This window comes from Colossoma macropomum, unplaced genomic scaffold (genome assembly GCF_904425465.1).
Source record: "Colossoma macropomum unplaced genomic scaffold, Colossoma_macropomum, whole genome shotgun sequence".
Classification (NCBI taxonomy): Eukaryota; Metazoa; Chordata; class Actinopteri; order Characiformes; family Serrasalmidae; genus Colossoma; species Colossoma macropomum.
In genome coordinates, this window is record NW_023494791.1 from 23,143,038 (window position 1) to 23,166,967 (window position 23,930).

The following is a 23,930-nucleotide window of genomic DNA, read 5'->3' on the forward strand; positions in this document are numbered from 1 at the left end:
CAGGGTATGCTTCTGCTCAGGCTATAAGCACAGGTCACTCTGAACACTGCCTGCATGCATCCCTGTCCACACCCAAACACAGCGGCCCTCATAATTAATTAAATGCTTGGCAAAATATCTAATTTGTACAGTTTTCCACTTACTGCAGATGTAGCAAATCAGCCAAGACATGAAGCCACATTTTCTCCATAAACACATTCCTAAAACTTTTCTCAATCTGCTCAGATTGCATCCAGGTCTTCTTTGAGGTTGCTCAGACTTGTCAATGTGGTTTAGGGCACTGTGTGACTTACTATAAAAATGCACATGACTTCACAGAGTAGCCAAACACTGTGGTCAGCCACTTTAGATAATTCTGCCTTCCTTGCAGAGTCCGGCTCCCCATTACATGCGTCTAGGTTAAAATTACGATTTCTATTATTTCTATTTTTAAACATGCCTTCATTTAGACTGTTGAAGATTAACCATTACTTTCAGTATGCGAACAGAAACACAGCTCAACCTCTGACATATTCACACATGCCAACACCAACCACACTAACAATGTTTAACGTAGATTCACAAATAGCTTAATCTAGACTCAAATAGACATAAGATACAGTCTTACATTAACCAACCACATCTACATTAGTATGCTGAAAGCATCTACTGCATGAGGCAAAAAAAACATAACGCATGAAATATTACCTCTTTGACATGTGCGTCATCAAAATACATCCACTTGCGGATCTTAGTCTGGAAGAAAAAAGTGGAGTAGTGTTTGCCGTAGTAACACACCATGCCCACTAGGTAGAGCTCTGCCTGCCTGGCTTTCTCCTCAGTCACCCTGTAGAAGAGCTGACAGAGACATCGGAAAGTACAGGTCACTTAAACACCCAAACAATATGAAACACATACACAATAGACATGCACCGATATTCAATAATAATAGTATACCAGGAAACTCAACACACAGAATACTGGTAGACACACAGAGCAGTTTCTAAACAACAAGGTTCAACAAGGTCCCATTACACTGTAACTTTGTGATCCCATGATTCTTTTTGAGGTTTATACAGCTGCTTTAGAGTGTTATTGGTGTGAGGATCAAAGACATGATGCACATTAAGATTGTTCAACAACCAATGAACCGAATTCTACAAATTAATGAAGATCCTGCTATACCACCATGCAAAGTGCCATCAGGGCACAGAAATCACACAACATGGTGAAAATATCTAACCATGATAAATGCTTAAGTAATTATCAGGTATATTAAATATTTATATCGGTGCATGTCTAACACACATGCCCACACAAAGACAAGAAAAAATGGCAACAGATATTACCCAGTAACAACCCCCGATTGCTGAGTGTAATTCTATTAATTTAGTCATTTGAGTTATTTAAGCCATATTACAGCTTTTTCATGAACCAGGTTGTGTACTGTCTGACAGAGCTAGGGAAGTTCACATGACACCATTTTAAACAGGAGGAGCAACTCGTACTTAAACAGAAGCAGGACACCCTTTTTTGGAGGCAGGTTGATGCATTTGATTGACAAGTAGGTAAACAACACTTTGATTTAAGAGAATGCCAACTGCCAAAACCACTGAAAAACATTTCATAACAGACTTGCATAATCAAAAACAGAAATGACAGAAAATAGTTCTACAGCAAAACAAGAAAGAATACAATCAATTATTTAATAACTTCAATTAATTCACCATACTTCCATTGTGAGGACAGACCAGAAAGAAGGCACCGTCAAAACTGATCAGTCAGCTATGATGGCATATGGCCTTTTTTACAGAAGCACAGCAGAAAAGCTGAAAGTTTCTCAAGGTAAACACAGTTTAAAAACAGCAGCTGGGAGTGCTTTTGGTCACGGCACACACTGCATCGAAGATAACTTTGAAAAGAAGAGTGCTTTAAAAAGTTAAAAAATGGCATCATCTGAACGTACCTCTCTGCTTTAAAGCACATTCTTACTGTGTGTATGCACTTATTTTCCTTAGTTACTTTCTGTGATGCTGCAAGCTTGTTTGTTTCTATGTGTTTTATCTTCGTTTCCATCAGCACTCACTCAGAGTTATCCTCTCCAATGACCACACACACACACACACACACACACACACACACACACACACACACACAAATACCTTTTCCACCTTCTATTACAGGGTCACACATGCACACACACACACCACATTTAAATTATCTAGATGTCAAATGCTCTTTTACAGCTCTGTCATGGTCAAAAATTCCCAAGCTTTCTGCTTTTCTGGACCACAGACCTCACTGCCTGACCCAGATAGAAGTCTAATATTAGAACAAGAAGACTCATAAGAATGACCATTCAGTCATTCAGTCATTCTTTCTGTTCAAAAACAGATGGAGCTCTGGGTGTAAAGCTGGGGTGTGCGTGTGTGTGTGCGCGCACACTAGGGCTGTGCTCAAATATCAATACAGCAATATATCATGGCATATATCAAGGTCATGGCAATACAAGTACTGATACAGTGCTGTTTGTATTGATATTTATGAATTTAAACTGAAACTAATAGTCCATTGAAGAGCATTTCACTCCGATCAGTTCTGCAGAAATGGAGCACAGAATGCAGTTTATTTACTGGATTATCGTCTGCTGTAGTGCGTTAATAGTCTGCAGCTGCTATGAGTAGCGCTTAGCTGTTAGTACTTTGGTTATGTTTGCAAGACTGCTTCCGCTGTTAAAAACTAAACCGATGACGTTAGTGTGCTGTGTATGATCTGTGATGTGTTAGTGACCATTTAGTTGTTCATTGATAGTTTTAGAGCCACAGTCTCTCTTGCACGTGCATATGTGCCCAAAGACTGACTATTGTTGTTGCCACCTTGGATGATAAAAAGTGCAGAAAGTTCACTGCATCTCTGTGCTCCATATCGTGATCCATATTGTGTTGTGAAGTTGCTGACAATAACCAGTCCTAATGTATGCACATGTGCCTGTGCTTGCATGTCTTGGGGGAGTGGGGGTCGTCTTACATCTCCGAGGCGCAGGATGGTGCCCAGGCTGTGGATGACATCCTCAGCTAGGTCAGAATGGTCAGAATCCCACACCAGCCCAATGGTGATGATCTCTGGAGAGTTCATGAGCACACGACGAATACGCAGCTTCTCTCCACAATTTCCCTGTGTATGTGTGAAAGCGAGAAAGAGAGCAAGAAAAAGAGAGAAATTTGCCATTTGGGTAGTTTTAAAACACAAATCTGTGACTCTGGAGCCAGAGCCATTTCCAATAACCAAAGACACACAGAAAACATGAGTTTATTCTGAGGTTAAGGGTTTCATGAGGTTAACAAATGCTCTACAATACTTTCAGCTTTAAAGTGCCAATCGATAACCACTAAGTGCGACCCGCCTCCAGGACAGGAGTTTAGTAAAACCGTGTACATGGATGTTTTAGAGGGTGCTGTGTGCTGCTTTTGAAAGACTCTCTTGTTGCTGTGCTTCAGGAAAGAGACAGAAACACTCATCACTCCATGGCTGCCATCTTAACCTGATTCCTCACAACCAGGAACAAACATTTTGCTCTGTGTGTGTGTGTGTTTGTGTGCGAGAAACCAGGGTAGGGAGCAGGCTGCTTACAGCCCCCCTGACAGGCTGGGGGTGTGTGTGTGCCAAATCTGCAGTGAAGAGTGAGGACTTTCTCACAGCGAGAATTCCCTCTCTCACACACAGCCCGAAGAGGCAGAAACGTATATTTTCACCATTGATTTCACCTCATTTGGAGTAAAACCTCCAAAGCCTTTGGTAAAAGAGCAGAGAATGAATAATGCAGAATAATATTTTGCACACAAACATGTTGTTTCCAAAAAGCGTTTAAATGACTGATTCATTAGAGGGAAGCCGTGTAACATATAGATGACTGCTTCATTTTCATAACTTCTCTCGGTTTTAGCTGTTCAGGGGCTGTTATGACAAACCACCTCAGGAGTAGGAGTGCTGATTTAGAATTAGTTTTTCTGATCATGACAGTCATTAATACAGACGAATCAGCTCTAGATCAAGACTGCTCTGTGAACACCAGTGGATGCAGAGTTGTCAATGAAATGCAGATGGCAATAAGTCTAATCAATTTTAGCCAATGTAACTCCCACTGAATGTTTGTATGCTTTTTGAATTCAATTCTGTTATTGTATTTACAATTATCAGTGATTGTAATTGTAATCAATGAGTGCAGGAGAGAGCAAGTGACCAACGGTGGGAGGGGGAGAGAGAGAGAGAGAGAGAGAAAGAGAGAGGGGAGAAGTATGAGAGAGACACACACAAACAGATACAGACAGAAGCCTGGCCCCCAAGGCCATCAGACAAAATAAAATTCCACTCATCCTTTCTCATCTTGCCTTAGTGATTACTGAACAGAGACACTCCCAATCCAACAATTCAAATACAACACTGCGCATGCACACACACAGACACACACACACACACACAGACAGACACACACACACACACACACACAGACACACACACACAGACACACAGAAAAGACAGAATTACTTTCAAAGTTCATTAGGTATATTTAACGGTTTGTGTGTGTTTGTGTGTGTATGTGTGTGTGTGAGTGTGTGAGTGTGTGAGCGTGTGTGTGTGTGAGAGAGAGAGAGAAAGAGAGAGAGAGAGAGAGAGAGAGAGAGAGAGAGAGAGAGACTCACAGGACAGTTGCGGAGGTCTCCCATAGTGCTTGCATTCCTCAGCAGCTCCCCAAACATGTCTGGGGTCGGCTTCTCTCTGCTCTCCAGCATCCGCACAGCCTGATTACTGCAGGGAAACAAAGAGTTTAGTTCTAACTGTATTTCCTTTTTTTTTTTCCTTCTACATAAATGTGCATATAAATAAAGACATTGACATAAAAGCAAACAATGTCATCAAGGACAAAATACTACAACAAAAACAATAATAATTGATTTGAAAAATGTGTATATGTGATTGTGCCTGCAAGGTGACTTCTCATTGCTGTTTGCCCTCATTCTGCAAGGCTTCTGGGAGCTTTGAAACACACACACACACACACACACACACACACACACACACCAAACAGACTGCACTGCAGAAGCAATACTACCCCTCTCCTTGCCACAGACTTGGGCTGGTCTGCAGAGACAGGCGCATTCTGTTGGAAACCTGCAACCAGGATAGGCTCCTCCTGGTGTGTGTGTGTGTGTGTGTGTGTGTGTGTGTGTACCAATCAGTGAGCACACACCCCCACCCCTACTTGTGCTACAAAATATTTTCTAGCACTTTATCTGGCAGTATTTTTTTCCACCATGTGCTCTCTCTGTATGAGGTGGTGAAGCAATGGCTGACTCTGCACTGGATGTGACCCAAACCTCTTGTACCCCAGTGTCTCAGCCCATCACACTCTGGAAAGATCCATAGTCCATTACAGACTTTATGTGGTTCAGTGCTTATACTTCGTCAGTCATTTTCCTGTAATATATAACTCTGGAAGTAATGGAAACTTGGGATGGAACTTTGAAAGGCTGCTATATCTTTCTTAATGGCAGTGTTGCTGCCGGAGGGCAATACATAAAAATGGGCATCAGTGAGAGCCAGTCCACGTTCCAGATAGGAATGGGCATTTTAGGCAAAACTGTTATTTTCGTGAAGCAATATTCAATAAATATTCCATGAATTTTTGATTATGAGATTTTTTTTGCCTTATATCCATAACGATATGTAAAAGCTAAACCTCAAACCCTTGTTGCAATTTCAGCTCATATGATAAAAATACATCCTAAAAGAGAAATGCTGTAAGATACTCAAAGATATGCTTCTGCACTGTAAAGTATTTGCTCAAGTGGCTCTATGTTTTGCCTCTAGCCTTAGAGAAAGCACAGGCTTGGCTATAAGAGCATGTCACCTGCTTCTGACTGCAGGCCTGTGGAATTGAGAACACCACTGGCACAACTAATAAGCGGTAACGCAGAGCACTGCTCTTATTCCCCAGGAGAGCTAAGGTTTAAGCTGGCCTGTTGGCTGCTTTTAACCATCAAGAGAAGTGTTTCACTTTGGATGCATGTCCCCATGACGCCTTTTGATGTGACAGAACACTCATTTGCTCTGCTGAGAGAAAGGCAGGTGCTCTGAGCAGCCTTTAATTTCCAGACCTAAGGAAGTCTGAAGCTTACAGGTGCTCTTTGAGCAACTGACTGCCAATTGACTTCAGCCTTCAAATGTAACATTAAGCAGACAGCTACTTCTGGCCTAGGAGAAATGCCGGGGTGCCACAAGCAAGGGACTTCAGTACTCACCAGAGAGAAGTGGTGGAGATGTAGTGCACCATCTGAATGAAAGGCAGTGGGTCTGATGATGCTCCGCAGCTACCGCAAACACACTGAGGGGAGAAAGAGGACAGTGGTACGTGTGTAAAATATGTTGCTGCAGCACAAGGAGAAAAAGAAATATGGAGATATGTCTGATGCAATTGAAAAAGCAAAAAGGAGTCTTTTCTCATTTTATTAGTTGGAGAGTAAGCGAGACAAAAAGAGAGGGAAGGATAAGCATGTAGAAAAACTTGGGTCACAGTCAAAAATAAGAGAGAGGAAAAAGAATAGGAAAAGAAACATAAGGGACAAAATGGTACTCAAACGAGTGATGATCTCACCTGCTCAAAGAGCGTCATGGCAAACTTCTGGTGCGGAATGCAGTGTTTGGCTGTACAGATGTCCTCCTTCGACTCATCAGCAATGTGAAAGTGGATACGCATTAGGATGTTCTCCTGTGAGTGGTACAGAGAAAGAGCCAGAGTCATTTTGAGATGGTGTTTACATGTCTGAGAGTATTTGAGCGTCCCCATGAGTCCCCATTTAAAAAGCAATATTAAGGTTTCAGAGTGGCGTAACTATCTAAGGGCTCATCCTCTCGAGATCACAAGCTCAGTCCCTGGCGATGCTACAGCCACCTACGACAGTTCAAGACAGCATAACTGGTCCTGCTTTCTGGGTGCAAAGGTTGGCCCTCCCTCCATCACTCAGCATAATGCTAGCCAATCACAACCAATGATATTGAGATGCAGCTACAACACATGCGGTAGATGTCTTCAGAAGACTCACAGAGAGTACGTACCAGTTCTTGCGCTCACCCCATGTGACGGGGGAGCCCTAGCTAGAGGAGGGAACAGACAATAACTAAACTGAGGAAGAAAACCTGAAAAAAGCAAAAGATGCAAATTTTGTATTTGATGACCTGCAACAACTGCCCACTACATAATGAGAACATGACAGCGAAAAAAGACAATATAGGAAGACAGGATGGAAAAGCCAGAAGCAGTATCATGTTCAAATAAATGAAAGAATTTCGTAGAACATGAGACACTGAAATATGAGCCAAGAGAAGAACAGCAGACACTCTGTCCTTCATGCTTTATGCAAATCGATTCTTGCGGTCACAAGGATTTTAGGTAACACTCTCTCACAGCTCTTTCTGCTTTGGGGCAACGGGAGCTATAAAAGCTGGTGCACTTGTCTCCACATGGAGAGAGGCACTAGTTACTGAGCTCCAAGTAAATACTGGCCAGAGAGCAATAACCATGAGTAAAGAAGAAACATAGCAAATAGTAGACTCCAGTTGCAGCTGCTGGTGGTTAGCATAGCCCACAGACCCAGTGCTGGAGGGAGAGGCTTGTACAGAGGCAGAAAGGCAATCCTTTGGCTGACTGCCTACATACGCCACAGCTTTAGAAACGTGCTTACCAGGAGGAAATACAGCAAATAACAGTAACTACAAGCTCACTCTTTATGTCGAAGAAAAGAGAGAGGCAACGTGCGATCAAACATAGCACTTCCTTCTGCTTCCCTTGATGGATCCAAGGCGCCAACAAATGCCAGCCAAGATAAACGGAGAGATGGCACTGTGGTATGAGAGCAAAGGCTTCTGCTCTAAGCTGCAGCTCTCCAAGCACAATGACTTCTTCCAGAGGATTTTAACTCAGAAAAGAATGCAACTGGCCATTCCAGAGCATGTGCTTATGACAAGAGGATGGGGTGGAGAAGAGAGCATAAGGAGGAGAAATGCAGGAAGGGAAAGTCTGAGGGAAAGGTCTAGATTTTAAGCCCTAATCAGGATGAGCACTGACTCTTCTTTGGGCTTCTGAATGATGTTTTTCCACACTTTTTAGAAGTAACACAACGCTGAAACAATACATTCATGTTTATGTCTGTTCAAACAGATTCCACCATTTATCCAGGAGTTCATTCTGAATTCTGCTTTTTTCTTGGCAGACTAGCTGTACTGACACACATAAACAGGCTGACACTGATTCATTCAATTCCACTAAGCCTATTCAGTGTAACCCACGTTTAAAATTCCACCTGAGTCCGTCCAGCTTTAATGGCACTTACAAAACACTCTGCAGCGTCGTCCATGATGCCCAGCTGGAAGCGCTGTTCATCCTGAAAGGTCTTGGCCAGAGCAGTGCGCAGGGCATCTGATGGCAGCACCTTCTCACTGCTGAACTGGAACTGGGCAAAGATGCTCTGCAACAAAACATAACATCATATGAGTTTTAGAAAATTGTAATTAACAAAGAGATAAACAGGAAAAACAAAGCATAAAGCTATAAGATGTAGTTACCGGGGTTAGTTAGTAGTATTGTCCTAATACAGGTATCTGTAACTCTAGTGACACTATTCCATAGAAATATTAGAAACGATAGAATCTAGCCAGACAAAAGGAGAATGGAGAAATGGAGAATGGAAAAATAAGTCAAAATAAGAAGAGTCGTAGCTAGGCTCAGGCTCAAGATGACTTGCACATCTGTGAAGATTGCACCACTAATGCTGAATGATATATACAGGTTCTGGAGTAACATATGCTGCCATCCAGCGGTGTCTTTTTCAGGGAAGGCCTTGCTTATTTCAGCAAGACAATGACAAACCACTTTACACATATTACAACAGTATGACTCCTGAGTAAGAGAGTCTGCTTGCTATAATGGCCTGCCTGCAGTCCAGCCTGTCACCCACTGAAAACATCTGTCGCATCATGAAACAAAATAAATAAATAAATAAATAAATAAAATGAAATTAAAAAAAAGGATAAAAAGGACAGACATATCTCCCTCTCAGACATACATTACACACACACACGAGTGTGTAAGGCACGGTCATATATATACTGCCTTACTGCGATGGCAAATAGCCTGTATTTCCTGTCAAGTAATTGTGCTTTTGATGGGAAATACCACTGGCACGCATTAGACAGAATGTACTGAAAAATAGAGCGAACGCAGACACAAAGAAGAGAAAGTGAGTGCTAGAGAGAGAAAAGACTGGAGAAGGAGAGAAATAACCAGGGCTGCCTGAACTCATTCATCTCCTATCTGTCATATGCATGAAAAGAATACAGCAAGGGTTACAACCAAAATTGTATGTTTCTGTTCCAGGAAATCAGAACCCAGATGAAACGAATAAACTCAAACCGCAATCTGTAATTCTATTTTTCTCTCCACATAATTTCAAGCAGCTCTGAAATATCCATTTGTCCCTAAGACATGCAAAGAAGCCTGATCACTCAGGGCAGAAACATTGCTAGAAAGCCACAAACACAGTTCAAAATGACCCACATGCACAACTGCACAACTGTAGAACAGCTGTGTACAACGCAAGCGTCCACCGTATTAATTTAATTTATAGTTCTAAACTGGTGGGCTACTCTTTACCCCCCCGTGCCTGCTTTACCTTAAGAGCACAGAAGATGCACGAGTCCTCCATGCACTTGTGTGTTGTAAGTTGCCGGAAACTTCTGCGGAAAATGTCCAGGTGCCAGAGGACCTGTCAGAGAAAGATAAAACAAAAGAAACATGACACAATGTTTCCTGAAACACAGCATTCAACTCACCAGCTCATCTGTGAATGACTGCAGGAGTGATGGAAGTAAAGCCTGGAGTGGGGAAGGTTTTTAGCAATTCTGAGATATGAGCAGCAAAAGTCATGTGTCAAATGCTTTCCTACAGTCCTCCCGAATGTCTGTGCAGCCCATGCAATCAAAAATGCAACATACTCCAGAAACACCTTCTGTCCTGACGCCCCTGATGGTGCTTCTCTCTCTTCAAGAAGAAAGACATTCAACCGGCCAGCCCCAGTTAAGAAAACAAGATTTCTGTTAGAGTGATGAAGTACAAACCAAGTTTACACAAAACCATACCTGATGGAAGGTTCTGCTGAATCCTGAATCCACGACAAAAGAGTAAAGAACAACTATGAAGCCACTGCCTATCCCCTGCTCTAGCCTCTCCATTCGGAAAAGCACAGATGCTTCACCTATCACATGTCAGACATCTTATGTATTTAATAATACCTGCAGGAAAGGATGCCAGCTTGAGTGTGGAGAAAGAGAGAAAGAGAGAGAGAGCGGTCAGTTTGACATGAAATAAAAAAAAACAAAGGAGTGGAGGAGATTAAGCAGTAGTTTTCCAGGTGAGGCATGATGTGGAGCGTCAGCGGAACAAACACTGCCCCAACATCTTTCTGCTGGTCAGGACCGTCCTTCATACAAATACACTCATTGCAGACATCTGCCCATGTAGAGATGACTCCAGGCGCGAACCTGACCACACTGGAGTGGCCTGTGTGCGGGCAGCCTGTGCCACAGCCCTGCTGCTCCCTGCGTGCATGTCAGTGCAATCAAATGCTGAATTATAGAGAGAGCTGTCAGTCCCTGTTAACACAACAGTCTGAACACTGCCTCACCTCTCTCATCTTTCTTGTACAGATGTTTGCCTTGTCTGTTACTCCTCTTCATCAATTAACCTCGGTTAGCAAGTGCAACTATCCCTATAAAACGCTATTTAAAGCCTACTACAGTTTCCAACCACAGAATTTAAGTAACGACAGGACAAGCCTCAGAAAGCGTTTGTGTCTTCTTTCAAGTATAAATCACTGTTCTCACAGCAAGTTTTACTGAAATTCAAGCCCCAACTCAAGCATAAAAAGGAACTTTTCTGCTCAAGCATAAGTAAAGACTGACAGAAAGTGCACCATCTGAGCACATCTGTTTCATTGCAGCAAGGAGAAATGTGTCTCTGTGCATCTTTCAGCCTCAAGAAAAGCAACTGTTCTGAGCCTCATTCCTGCCCACTGCCTGATGGTGTTCTCTACTGTTTTTCTGTTCACACATCAGTCAAAAACTGGGCATGTAAAGAGAGAGCCACAGTACTCAGAGTCAAATCCAATTATTCATCCATTCTTTTAGCTACTTGTTTGACATTACAAACAAGATACTGCATGCAGATATATATATATATAATTTACATTATGATAGTACATTGATGAGGTTGAGTTCTATACAAAAAGGGTGCTACTGACTAAAGAATAATCCACAAAAGCGCTTTAACCTAACACAGTAATATTTACATGGTCCCAAGAAAGAACTTACTGACTAACTGCTGATTTTGATTATCTTAAGTATTATTATTTGTAGGGATGCACCAGAATTTTGACCACTAAATATTTTCAGCTGAAAATCGTCGTCTGCCAAAAGAGCAAAACAGTCAAAAATATTACATAAAAACAGGTCTACAACAAAGCAAGTCTATGTCTATGACTTTACAAATTATTTTAATGGCGATGAAAATAATAGTTATTAAAAGTTTATTTCTTTCAAAAGCTTTTTCCTCTTCTATACTGGTCAGCGCAGATGCTTTCAAACCGTCTGAGCAGCAGCAGAGTGAAAAATTCGGCCACGTGGATCTATTTCCTGGTTTCTACAAGGGACATTAGACAAGTGATTTATAATCTCTGTTAATACTGTGTAACAACTGGAGGTACAACACACAAGTACTTCATTAACGATTTGATACCACTGGAAAACATGACATCCATCTCGATATGCAGAATACCACAAAACAACACAAACAAAAAGTCTCTACTAGCACATTAATGCCATCCTTAACCTCAGCTTTTGTAAGTGCACCAAAGTGCAATTCACCACTTTTAATGTTGGATTTCACAGTACCTACCGTAGCCTACATACTGTAATCATTTTTATAAGTTTATTTTATGTAAACTATTTCTATTGGTTTTTTATTGTTATTTTGTCAGTCTTTACAACATGACTACATTGTATTGAAACTCACAGGACAGAATAGCCTGGACTTCCATCACACCAAGACAAATGAAATTTTGCTTTAGTAAGCACCTTTTTATTAATAATAAATATGAGAAATAATTTTTTGCATATATACCCTCTGAATGACCCTTGACAGCTCACTGGTGACGTGAGGGGACCAAATCACTAAATAGCTGGATAAAACAGACCGGAAAAGCTGAAAACTGATGACATTTAAAAAAAAACAAACAACAAATGCGTGCGATTCCACTCTTAATACTATCATGACGGAAGCAGCAAAAGACAGGATTAGCAGAAAACTGTCAGGATAGTGGAAAAAAGGCAGATCAGTATGAGCCACTGAGATCTTCTGTGCTCTATGAAAAAAAATAATGGAAAGTTTCAGCCCTTTTCCACCATCACCACATCTTTCAATTCCATGTGGTAAAGCCCCAAGTGAAGTATACATGCTTTTTAAAGAAGGAAAGAGTTTCACACTGTTAAAAGTTTGTTGCTCTCCAAAAAAGCATTAATATGAACCAACTTACCATCTGCTCAGCAACTGACTGATCGTGAATCAACACCATAGAAAAGCCAGCTCTGTATTGATTGGTCCTCTGTATGTTTGTGAGCAATAATTGTTTGCCCTCTGAATGTGACATTGAATGAGGTCAACACACCAGAACACAGGGCCAGTGGCCATGGGTATCCCACTGTGTGTCTAGAAATGCTGCAAACAACAGTGAGATACTGATGGTCTTCCCGTCACTGATTATCTGTTTTGGTGGTTTATTTCATGTTATTGTCAGTATAGTAGTAAGTCATCAAATAATAAATGAATCCAAGGTTAAAGGTCCCATATTCGACTTTCTCCCTTAGAATTAAACAGGCTGTTTTTGTGCCTTCAGGAGTGATATGCAAATGATCTCTGTTCTGATTAGCTGCTCTGTATTGTGCCTCATTTAAAGCCGTCCAGGGCTGAAACATTCTTTATAATTTCAACGTGAATGGGCAGCACTAAGCTACTGTAGGATATATGTATATGCCCTGGTTTTCGTGATATCACATAAGCAAGAAGTTCAAAATGGGCCATTATTACAGCTTTATTTAGATACATGGACTGCATGGACTGGGGAATGAACAGTACATTTTGAAACTTTGACAGTGTTTACATACTAAGTAGGTAGCAGTTTTTATCTTTTTTGTTGTACGAATCGATTTATTCCCGCACCCCTAATAGCTACCATCTTATCTAGGATATGACCTCACATAAAGCTGTTTGGGTCAGTAAAGCTTGCTGTAGAAGCCAAAGAATAGAGTTCAGGTTAGAGCAGTCCATTTGAGCATTGCGAAAGATGAAACTGCACATCCTTACAATGAGCAACAGCAGAGGAATACAGCAAACATCATTCCGCTATGGTTCCATGCTCAGATAGGACAGGGTGTCACAGTAACTGGCAATGACCAAAAAGACTGCAAACTCACGATATGTGGCTGCATAGTGACCTTGGCCTCAGCTGTTCATTAGTTTTATATTCCCAGACTGACCCATCTTTCTATGACCGGATGCCAACTCTGCAGAGGAGCATTGCTGGGATCCCTGAGTTCAAACAAGACCCACTTCAAAGAGGCTTAAAAAGGGAAAAACCTCCAACATCTGAAGTATTTTTAAGCTGCAAAGACCTACATATATTTGACCACGTTTATGGAATAAAGTGTGGTTTATGTCATCTTCATACAATATATTCAAAAGAAAGTTAATGGATTACCAACTAATCCTGGCTTGCAAATGATCGAAAATGAACAAAGGTAAGGAGGCCAAGGCAGCCATTGTCTAACAGGCATAGAGCTCCCAAAGGCCTGCTGCTCAATGACTCAGGTAAATGACTCAGAAGAGCTGCAAATTCTGCAGGCTGAATGGCTCTGAGATTGCACAGTGCCCATATAGACACCACAGCTCATTACATGCATGAGATACTGAGGACAGGGAGGGGTAATGAGAGAGGGGGAACGGTAAAGAGAGAGAGAGAGAGAGAGAGAGAGAGAGAGAGAGAGAGAGAGAGAGAGAGAGAGAAAAACAAAAGGAAGGAAGACCAACAGCCCGGTCACTTCCATTAGCTCATTTTTGTCTCTAGCTACATCTGCTTCCTGAAGTGTGTGAACATATGGCTTTGTAAGCTCATTTAGCAAAAAGCAGAAAGCAGTTTTATGATAAAACCTGTACTACACCTGTAGTCAAAAAGCAACCTAAAGTCACTGCCCCCCCACCCAACAAACACAGATTCCTTGAAATTTGAACAGGACATTTTACTGCGCCTTTAATGTAACAGGAAAATGCTGATTACACATCCTGACCTCCTCTGTGACATAGCCCACCCTTGACTCAGCAGGAGAAAATAAAACTGTTAGTAAATACAAGTGGACTAGACGTAACATTTCCCTTCTCTTTCCCTGCCTCTTTCTTTCTTGCTTTTCCCTCACAGTTTCCTTGGCCGATTTTATTGATTGACTCATGACTGGGTAGGTGAAGATGTTGAAGGCCAACTCCGCCCATTCATGTCTATTTAGATACGTCTGTACATTTTTACTTGTGAGATCAACTGTCTCACAAGCACAAATTTATATTTAGCTTAGCTACGATATGTGCATTTGGAGCACCAATGCCAAAACTGTTACCACCCATGCAAATGCCTTCTGATGGACTCTGAAGTAACCTTACACCATGTTGTGGGGAGAATAAATACAGCATGGGTCACCAACACACTGTGTGCTTGTTCAAAGAAGGCCAAAGTCACCTGTATTACCTGAGAATGAGTTTTTTTGGTGTACGCAGGTCACTCCTACAGGTTTTCTACCAGTTTGATGTTGCTAGTGCAGTCTTCCATGCGGCAGTGTGCTGGAATTAGTACAGGCCAAGCCAATGCCAAATAGGCTCAATAAACTGATTAAGAAGGCTGGTTCTGCCTTCAAAGCCAGACTAGATTCTCTAGAGGCTGTGGCAGAACAAGGGACACTCAATAAACTTCTAACTATCATGGACAAAAAGAGCAACAGAACAACAACGATAATCTCATTCTCTCTACACCATTTTGGCTAAACAGAGGAGCACCTGCAGATAAAACTCATAAAACTACATGATGCAAGCAGCACTATGTGAGGAGTGTTGAAGTGTTCGAAAGGAATTCACTTTTAGTATTCCAGTGTTTTTAGAGTCTTTTGACAATTTCTTGTGAATCCTGTAAAATATAGAGCCTCTAATAATATAGATTTGTCTGAAAGACTGCTAAAAATGCTAGCTGCAATTACTTAATACTATTTCTGTTTGCTGTTGCAACTTCACAATTTTCTGTAGGATCAGTACAAATAAATCAATCAGTCTGTCTCTCCATCTCCCTATTACAGCCTGACCAATATGTCAATATGAAGTCCCACCACCTCTGTGTGTGTTGTAATCTTAGCTTTTCTGTTTTTTGTTTTCATAGCCAGCCAGGCCACACATGCATGTTAGTCCCACCCTGTGAAAATGTTGACCCTCCCCAGATAGTGACCACCCAAACAGCATTGTGCGTGCGCCACTTAAGGTCGAACAGGAAAAATTCAAACAAGAAACCAAGGCGCCAGATCTTAACTGCTGCACCTTTTAAGGTGGCATGGGAAAATTCAAACAAGAAGCAGGCGAAAAAGAAGCTGACTAAAGAAAAAGGGATGAGGAGGCTGTACCTGCTTGACAGACAGGTAACATTAACTTATTTTTGCTGTTTCACAGAACCAATAGGTCAGTATTGTTTTGTCCCGTCTGCCAGTGTTGGTGATGGCATCTGGTTAGCTTTACAGCAGCAATTGTAGCGACAGTTTGCTAACCCAGAACCTAGCTAAAGTTAATTACATTACTATGAAAAAGCCGTGAAGAAATGCAGAGTCATTTTTCCATCCAACTAATTGGCAGCTCACCCTTTATACATTAGACATCAGTTTGTAATGAGCTATCTGAAGCAGTAAGTTACAGCACACTGTTATGGAAAGGTGATTATCACTCCCCATGTGCTCTTCTTTTTTACCCCATTCACCAAAGCGTGATCAATTTTGTCTGACAGGTTATGAGTAGGTGGAGCTGCTTGCAAGAACCGCACTCACACTCCACAGCCCATAAGAAACCTCTTAGTGAGTGGAAAATTCTCTTGGAATTCTGAGTTTTAAAGAGAACATTCATTTTAATTTCCAGAGTGGCAACAGCACATATATGATTATAAAGTAGCATGGCTAGATTCAGAGATCTAGTGTGGTTTACATGGATTAAAAAAAAATATATATATTAATAATTTTTTTTTAAAAATCACGAGCGCAACACTGCTTTTGCATCATCATGTTGATCTGTCACAAAACTGAGTCAGTACTTGGGCACAATATATGATTCTGGTGAATGATTGTTAATATTTGAACTCAACAGCAAAACAAATACAACCCTCTCTTCAGTGTCCCTTAAAAAGCTCCACCCCCCAAATTCAAGGACAAGGCAAACAACAATGAGCACGCAAACTTTGTTTTCCTTCGTGGCTATAAAACCCATCGCAAACATTGTACAGACAAATACAGTGACATAACATTAGAGCAAAACAACCACACAACAAGTAAGGAAACTAACATTAGCTAGCTTGCAAACTGTCACAACAACTGCTGCTGTGAAGCTAACCAGTTGCTATCACATACATTAACAAATGGGACAAAGCAATACTAACTTTTTGGTTTTGTGAAACAGCAAACATAAGTTAATGCAACACACTTGTCAAGCAGGAGCAGCCTCCTCATCTGTTTTCATGTCTTTCAACTCTCGATGAAGCTGAAGCCAGCTTCTTGTTTGAATTTTCCTGTTCCACCTTAAACGGTGCAGCAGTTACAATCAGGTACCAGAATGGAACTACTGCACGATTTAAGGTGGAATGAGAAAATGTGAAAAGGAAGTCAACTCAAGCCTTGTTAATTGTCAGGGGTCTCTCTCCACCATTGAAATGCCTCACTGTCAACTCTCAGAGGTCTCTCCACCGCTGATACAGTAATTTGTCTCGTCTTTGGCTGTTTTCTCAGCCATCTTTCCTTCCTGACAACGTATGGGGTTTAGCACATAGCCCCACCCCTTCCCCCTGTCCTGTGTACAACACAAATGCCCCTGTTGCTGATTAGCTGGAATAATGTTATGTGTGTCGACCTGAGTCACTCTGTTTATTTCCCATTTACAGAGTCAGGCCTGTGCACAAACACTGGATTTTTTCCAGTGTGCACACAGAACTGAGAGCTAGTGGACCATGAGGAGACACTCACTGAATCTGACAAAAAGTGCACTGGATTGAAATTTTATACACTCAGGAAATGTTTTATGGCAGAAGTAGTCATGTTACAACAACAACAACAACAACAACAACAACAACAACAACAAATTCACGCTGAACCAGAATCTTGCACCCATGAGTTTGGTTGACATATAAATTTAAAAACCACAATAACTAGATTTTTCAGTAATCTAATAATCAGTCTATTCTGTGCATAAAAATTAGTGAAGATAAAGGAGTCAAATTTACTTGAGTCTCTTCATGTCTATAATGTTTTGACCACAAAGAAAAAGGCCATTCTTTAGTGAACAGAGTCGGTGGAGCGTAGCCAGGAACATTCCAAGAACAAGTGGAGTAAACTGAAGGACAAGTTGATGAACGCAAAGCACTCCTTTTTCGTAGGTATAGTACACTCCACATATACACATCCTTCTCTCTGTTACTAAAAAAAAAGGTATGAATGTTTGCAGCAGCGCTGTATCTAAGCTCACCTCACATACGATTTTAAAGACATTCTGAAGAAGTACGATGAGACATTAAAGCATGTGCTTCTGTTAGTAAACTCAACGCTAGTACTGGACCAACTGCCTCATGCTGTCCTGGCACTTCCTGATTAGGGATTTGACTCGCAGCATGAAAACTTTTCATGGGCCTTAAGTTGTACTTAAAACACACAGAACCACTACAGGCAGAACGACAATCCTCAAAAAAGTATTAATAAAAGCTTGTTAAAGCACTGCATTTAGTTCCAGACAAAGAAATGACTGTTTTCGCCCCCCGGCGCTCAATTTGCTGTCTCGACATATTGTCATGCCTCAAAGATGCAGACAATAGAATAGAGCAACTCACCCTCCTCCTCCCCCTGCTCATAACTGACGCTAATTTGTAGCTGTGGAGGTATTATCAGCTAGCTAAAGCTGCTTTATTTCCATATAGCTGATTATACAGTAATCCAAAAATAGAGGGGACCTAATGGCAGGTTGCTGTGCAGGGTAATTACTGTCCAGCCCAGCATCTGTCTGACAGTTGTTTGTGGGGTCTATTGCAGACGAGGTTTGAGTCATCACTAAGTCTATCGTAGGCATCACTGAGCACAGAGAACAAAAAGGCAGGCGAGTTGTGCAATGTGCTGCTCATGCGTGAGAGAAGAGCTAAGGGCAAAGCACTAAGCTCCATCCATTTCAACCTGTGCCATTTGTGGCTATTCAAGGAACATGTTGCTCCAAATAATCATAAAGACAAGCAGCTGTTAAGACTTTTCAATGAGGGATTTATACAAACATGTCAAAATGCAAAACCTTTCTCTACATAAGTACAGAACTCAGTCTATACCTTTGGGTTTACCAGCTAAGCAGGATGACGAAAACAGGCCATTGTAATGTAACCATGTTGAGTTAAAGGACTGCACTGCACAACGCTTTTCAGAACAGTGGTGTCAGGCCATGTACCCTGCAAAGGTTAACGTTTTTGAGTGCATCAGTCCACTGACCGCAAAGTGAGAACATTGTCAGTCTAGCCACAAATACAGCAACAGTAACCAGTACCAGCTTAGTTTAACTACTGATCACCAAATTTTAAGTTCAAACCTTTTAGATAATACTGTCACAGATAGTTTCCTGTTTATTAATTATTTCAATGTAATTTTGACTTTCATATTAACTGCAGTATGACTCAGGAAACTGAATTTTATCTGGCAGAGAAAAAAAGGAAATTATAATGGTAGAAAAATGCAACTTCTGGCTTTGGGAAAACTGCAGAGTCTCTTTGTAATTGCCAAGCACTAGCCAGAGAGCGAGCGAGCGAGCGAGAGAGCGAAAGAGAGAGAGAGAGAGAGAGAGAGAGAGAGAGAGAGAGAGAGAGAGAGAGAGAGAGATTATTACAATGGGCCTGGAGGCTCTTAGCAATACAAACCTATACTCAACATACTCAACCCTAGAGTAACATGTCTTTAAAAAAGGAAAACAAATTTTAATAGATAACTTAAGTACTAAAAGCCTATGAAGCTTTTGCTACATTTCTCCTCAGCATGTACAACCCCATTTCCAAAAAAGCTGTGGACAGAGTAGATAAAAACTTGATGTGCAAAAAAAATTATGTGAAAAATCATTCATTTAATTGAAAATAATACAAAAACAACATATATAAATGTTGAAAATGAAAAAAAATGTTTTTGAAACATGGCCATTTTAAATTAAATGCCAGCAACATCTTTCAAGTAAGTTGAGACAGGGGCAACAAAACACTGGTAAAGTTGTGTTAAAGCTCATGACTAACTGGGTTGATTGGCAACAGGTCAGTAACATGATTGGGTATAAAAAAAGAGCAGCTGAGTGAAGAAAAGATGGGGAGGGGTTCACCACTCTGTGAAAGACTGCGTGGGCAAACAGTGCAATTCAAGAATAATATAGCAAAGAACTTGGGGATTTCATCACCTATGGTACATAATACCATTAAACGATTCAGTAATTCCAGAGAAATCTCCATATGCAACGAACAAGGTCAAAAACCAGTATTCGCTGGCTGCACTGCATTAAAAACAGATACGAATCTGTGGTAGAAATTACTGCATGGGCTCAGGAACACTTCCCGAAAATCACTGTCTGTTAACACAGTTTGTCGCTGCATCCACAAATGCAAGTTAAAACTCTACAATGTAAAGAAGAAGCCATATATAGACAGGATCCAGAAACTCTGCTGCCTTCTCTGAGCCCGATCTCATTTAAGATGGACTGAGGCAAAGTGGAAAAGTGTCCTGTAATTCAATAAATCAAAATTTGAAATTCTTCTTGGAAATCATGGATGCCGAATCTTCTAGGCTAAAGAGGAGAAGGACCATCTGGCTTGTTATCAGCATACAGCTCAAAAGCCAGCGTCTGTGACGGCATGGGGGTCCCTTAGTTCACATGGCATGGGTGACTTGAACATCTGTGAAGGCACCATTAATGTTAAACAAGATGTACAGGTTTTGGAGCAACATATGTTGCCATCTAGACAACGTCTTTTTCAGGGAAGGCCTTGTTTATTTCAGCAAGACAATGTCAAACCACATTCCAAATGTATTACAACAGCTTTGCTCTGTAATAAGAGTTAACTAGGGTTTGTGGGATGATTAACATCATGCAGATCATGCTTTACATAGCCTCTTATGCTCCTTGGAACCACCGGTGGTTCCAAAACGCACTTCATCATATTCTTCACAACTTTTATATTTCATAAGCTACATTCAAAAAGTGGGTGTCATATGAGAGCTGTAACTGTCTTCTTTCCAGTCACATAGATGGGCAATGTAATTTTAAACCCTTATAACAGAAGAAGCTGAACTCACAATTTTTTGGTCTACTGAAAGTTGACCGATTTTCCACAAATCTGGGCTATAAACTATAAACAGATGGTGTCTCTTCAATGATCTGCTCTGTAAAAATTTATTAAAATAATACAAAGAACGTCTAAGATTTTTGGCTTTCAGCAGTAAATTGTAAGCATATAGTAATGTGTATGATCATAAAATACATGTTCTGTTAATTTGAGGGGAGCTTTTACAAAAAAAATAAATAAATACATAAAATAAAACATTTATTTCATGCAGTTACTGAATAATTGGCCTTAAGATTTGGTCATGTAAAATTCAGATGGACAAACCAAAATATACCCTGGAGCATAAGAGGTTAACACTTCTGCATAACAGCAACATTTCTTGATCATTAATGTTCTCTTACACCATGTTATGAACATGTTTAACTGTTCATTTGTCTCACTTGTGGATTACAACCTGCAGTGCAATAAAGTAAAAGGTAAAAGGTCCACTGATTGAATGGTACCCTCTTGCTTCACAGCTGTGTATTTGCTTACAGCTACATTTCTGCACTGTATATGTCCCTTGGATAATGAAAAAAGAACTGATGAACACTGACCAGCTAAAGTAAACCCAGGTGCAATTCTAGAAAACTAGGATTAAATGCTTGGGCATGGAATTTAACACACCAGATTTAAATCACTGTCTAATGATCAAGCTCTTGTCTGATCACTATGTTGTATGTGTACAGCAGTGAAAGAAAGAACATATAAACTACTTTCCTACCTGCAGAGCACTGTTGAGAAAGCAGCTGTTTTGACCTGGTTCATTGCTGAGCCCCTTGCTTGGAGCAATAGAGGTCATGGTCCGTGGGGTAAAGATGCCCTGCAGCCCACTGCTGCCAGATGCAAAGTAGTTCCTTTTCCACGACATGGTGGAAATCGCTTTCAGCAACTTGTCTGTCCCAGTAATACCAACAACAGGGTCATAGCCTCAATAAAGAGTAATAAAATACAAGATCATGTCAAAAAAGAGATTATTCCTTGGTTTCCACTGGTCTGGAGAGTTTCAGGCTCCAGAAGAGCATCAGCATAGATGGAAGGATTAGGGAGGGGGTGCAGGAATGATCCAGGAATGGCTTACACATTTATTCTCTACTTTTCACACTTCTCTCTTGTCCACGCCCTGTCTCTGAAGACTTGTTTGCGGAATCTCACAGGCCTCTGTCCAGAGGGGCCTTGTTTTTGTGGAAGGTGTGGCGATCTCCACTGTAGACTCCTCACTCCAAAACCACAGTAGTAGTTTCCCATAAATTTCAGGGGGCGGAGGTCAGGGTCTTGTCCTTTCCTTGCTCAGTAAATCAGCAGAGCATGAATCTTCAGCATATCTGGGAGAGGCAAGAGATAAGAACATTTAGGTATTGCTTCTGGTCTATCCATACCACCACTCATTAAAGGACTCTACTATTGGAGAACACACACTTAGTGGCTCCAGTCTCCTCACACACATCTGCTGACTCTCCTTCACTTTCAGATGATACATGTGGCAGACTTTCACTACGCAAACCTGCTGAGAAACTACCTAAACAGAGTTCTGGACTTTCAAAAAAAATAAATAAAATAGGGTCACACGTCTGTCTGGTAAAGTAAATTTTTGTGTGAGTGTGTGTTTTTAAATTGTTGCTTAATACTGTAATACCATGGTATATTCCAATTGGATATCATTCCATGAAAATGACAAATCACTACATCCCTGACTGACAGATACCACTGAGACACCACTCCAGCATCAAAGAATGACACAATGAACACAGCTCTCTCACTGGCAGGCTAAAATAAGCAATACATATGCTTTATGGCAAATGAGAGGGTTTGGCTTGTCAGTTAAAATTACAATATTCATCCCATTTAACACTCAGCCTCACCTCCGGTCAGGAGGTAGAATGGTGAAAAGCGGAACCTTCAAGAAGTTCCTCTGAAGTCAATTTTAGCAAATCTCTCTTCAGTCATCAAGGCATGATGTGTTTTTAACAAAGACAGACCTGAGGGCATTGTTCTAGGAACTAACAAGGTATTGTGGAGGAATGAGGACAGTGGAGGAGGAGAGGAAAATTGTCAGAATGGAAAGAGAGCGTCAGGAACAGATTTATCGACAGAGAAATTTGGTATTAAAAATGTTCATTGAAAATCTGTGTGTTAAGTGTTTATAATGACATTATAATGACTTTGAAATCAATCAAAAATGTACTGGCATCAGACAGATTTATCTACATTTGACTAATATCTCAAACTGATATGATGACAAATTTATTGTATTCTAGAAGAGCAGAAATGTTTAGGTGACTTTGGACCGGATGTTTGGATGTCTGGATTTTTACAAAGAGATGTTATGTTTCTCTTCAATGATAATCTAGGAGGATTTAGTCCCAATTTATACTATATATATACCCATACATACATACATACATACATACATACATACATGTACTGATCGAGGGCGGGGCTGGACTTTTAAAATTTGGACACTGGACATTTAAGCGATTCACAACAGCAAAATAAACAGACCTCTCCCTTTAATGCTTGTTCAGAAGCTCAGCCCCCCAAATTCATGGAGACACTCATTTTTAGATCTTTGTGGCCCTTTGCAAACATTGTAAGAACAAATGCCATGATATAACATTAAACCAAGCAACATAGCAAGCAATGTAACTAATGCTAGCTAAGTTGTGGGTTGGCAAACTGTCACTAGAGTTGCTATTGCGAAGCTAACCACAAACATTAGCAACTGGGACAATAAAATACTGACCTAATACCCCTGTAAAACAGCAAAAATAAGCTAATGTTATCCACCTGCAAAGTCAACTTCTTTTTCAAAATTTCCCGTTACACCTTAAATGGTGCAGCAGTAACCATTGAAATAACCGGAGCCTACGCAATGGAGTCAGCTAAGAGGACAGAACAGCCCTCCTGCTACAAGGATGGGTTTTTGAATGTACTGAAAAGGTTAAAAGGGCTAACATACAACTGCTTTTGTAGTTCTGCGTCTTATTTTTATTTTCAGCCCCTGCCAAAGCCGTAGGTCATGATGCTAGTGAAGGGTAAGCTAAACTAAGATTAGTGCTTGGATGCTAATGAGTTAACAGAAATAAATCTTCAAAGCTTTGACAAAAACCATGTTAATTACAGGTCTACACGTTCACACAGTGAGTTTACAGCTACATATGAGTCAAATATGTAATATGC

The 23,930-nt window shown here is 40.8% G+C and overlaps 1 protein-coding gene across 6 annotated transcripts in view; it reads right to left on the minus strand.

Annotated features, from left to right (window-relative positions):
* usp54a (ubiquitin specific peptidase 54a) overlaps positions 1-23,930 on the minus strand; it is a 69,619-nt gene that overhangs the window by 19,714 nt on the left and 25,975 nt on the right. For 5 of the 6 annotated variants that reach the window (XM_036574475.1, XM_036574474.1, XM_036574472.1 and 2 more), the window contains exons 2-9: positions 21,475-22,075; positions 9,705-9,797; positions 8,367-8,501; positions 6,632-6,745; positions 6,279-6,361; positions 4,680-4,785; positions 3,007-3,153; positions 688-837 (exon numbers count right to left, since the gene is read on the minus strand). In XM_036574475.1, coding sequence (XP_036430368.1) covers positions 688-837; positions 3,007-3,153; positions 4,680-4,785; positions 6,279-6,361; positions 6,632-6,745; positions 8,367-8,501; positions 9,705-9,797; positions 21,475-21,621 — 975 coding nt within the window. In that variant the 5' untranslated portion in view covers positions 21,622-22,075. The remainder of the gene's footprint in view (positions 1-687; positions 838-3,006; positions 3,154-4,679; positions 4,786-6,278; positions 6,362-6,631; positions 6,746-8,366; positions 8,502-9,704; positions 9,798-21,474; positions 22,076-23,930) is intronic. The other variant, XM_036574477.1, reaches the window with a different exon arrangement.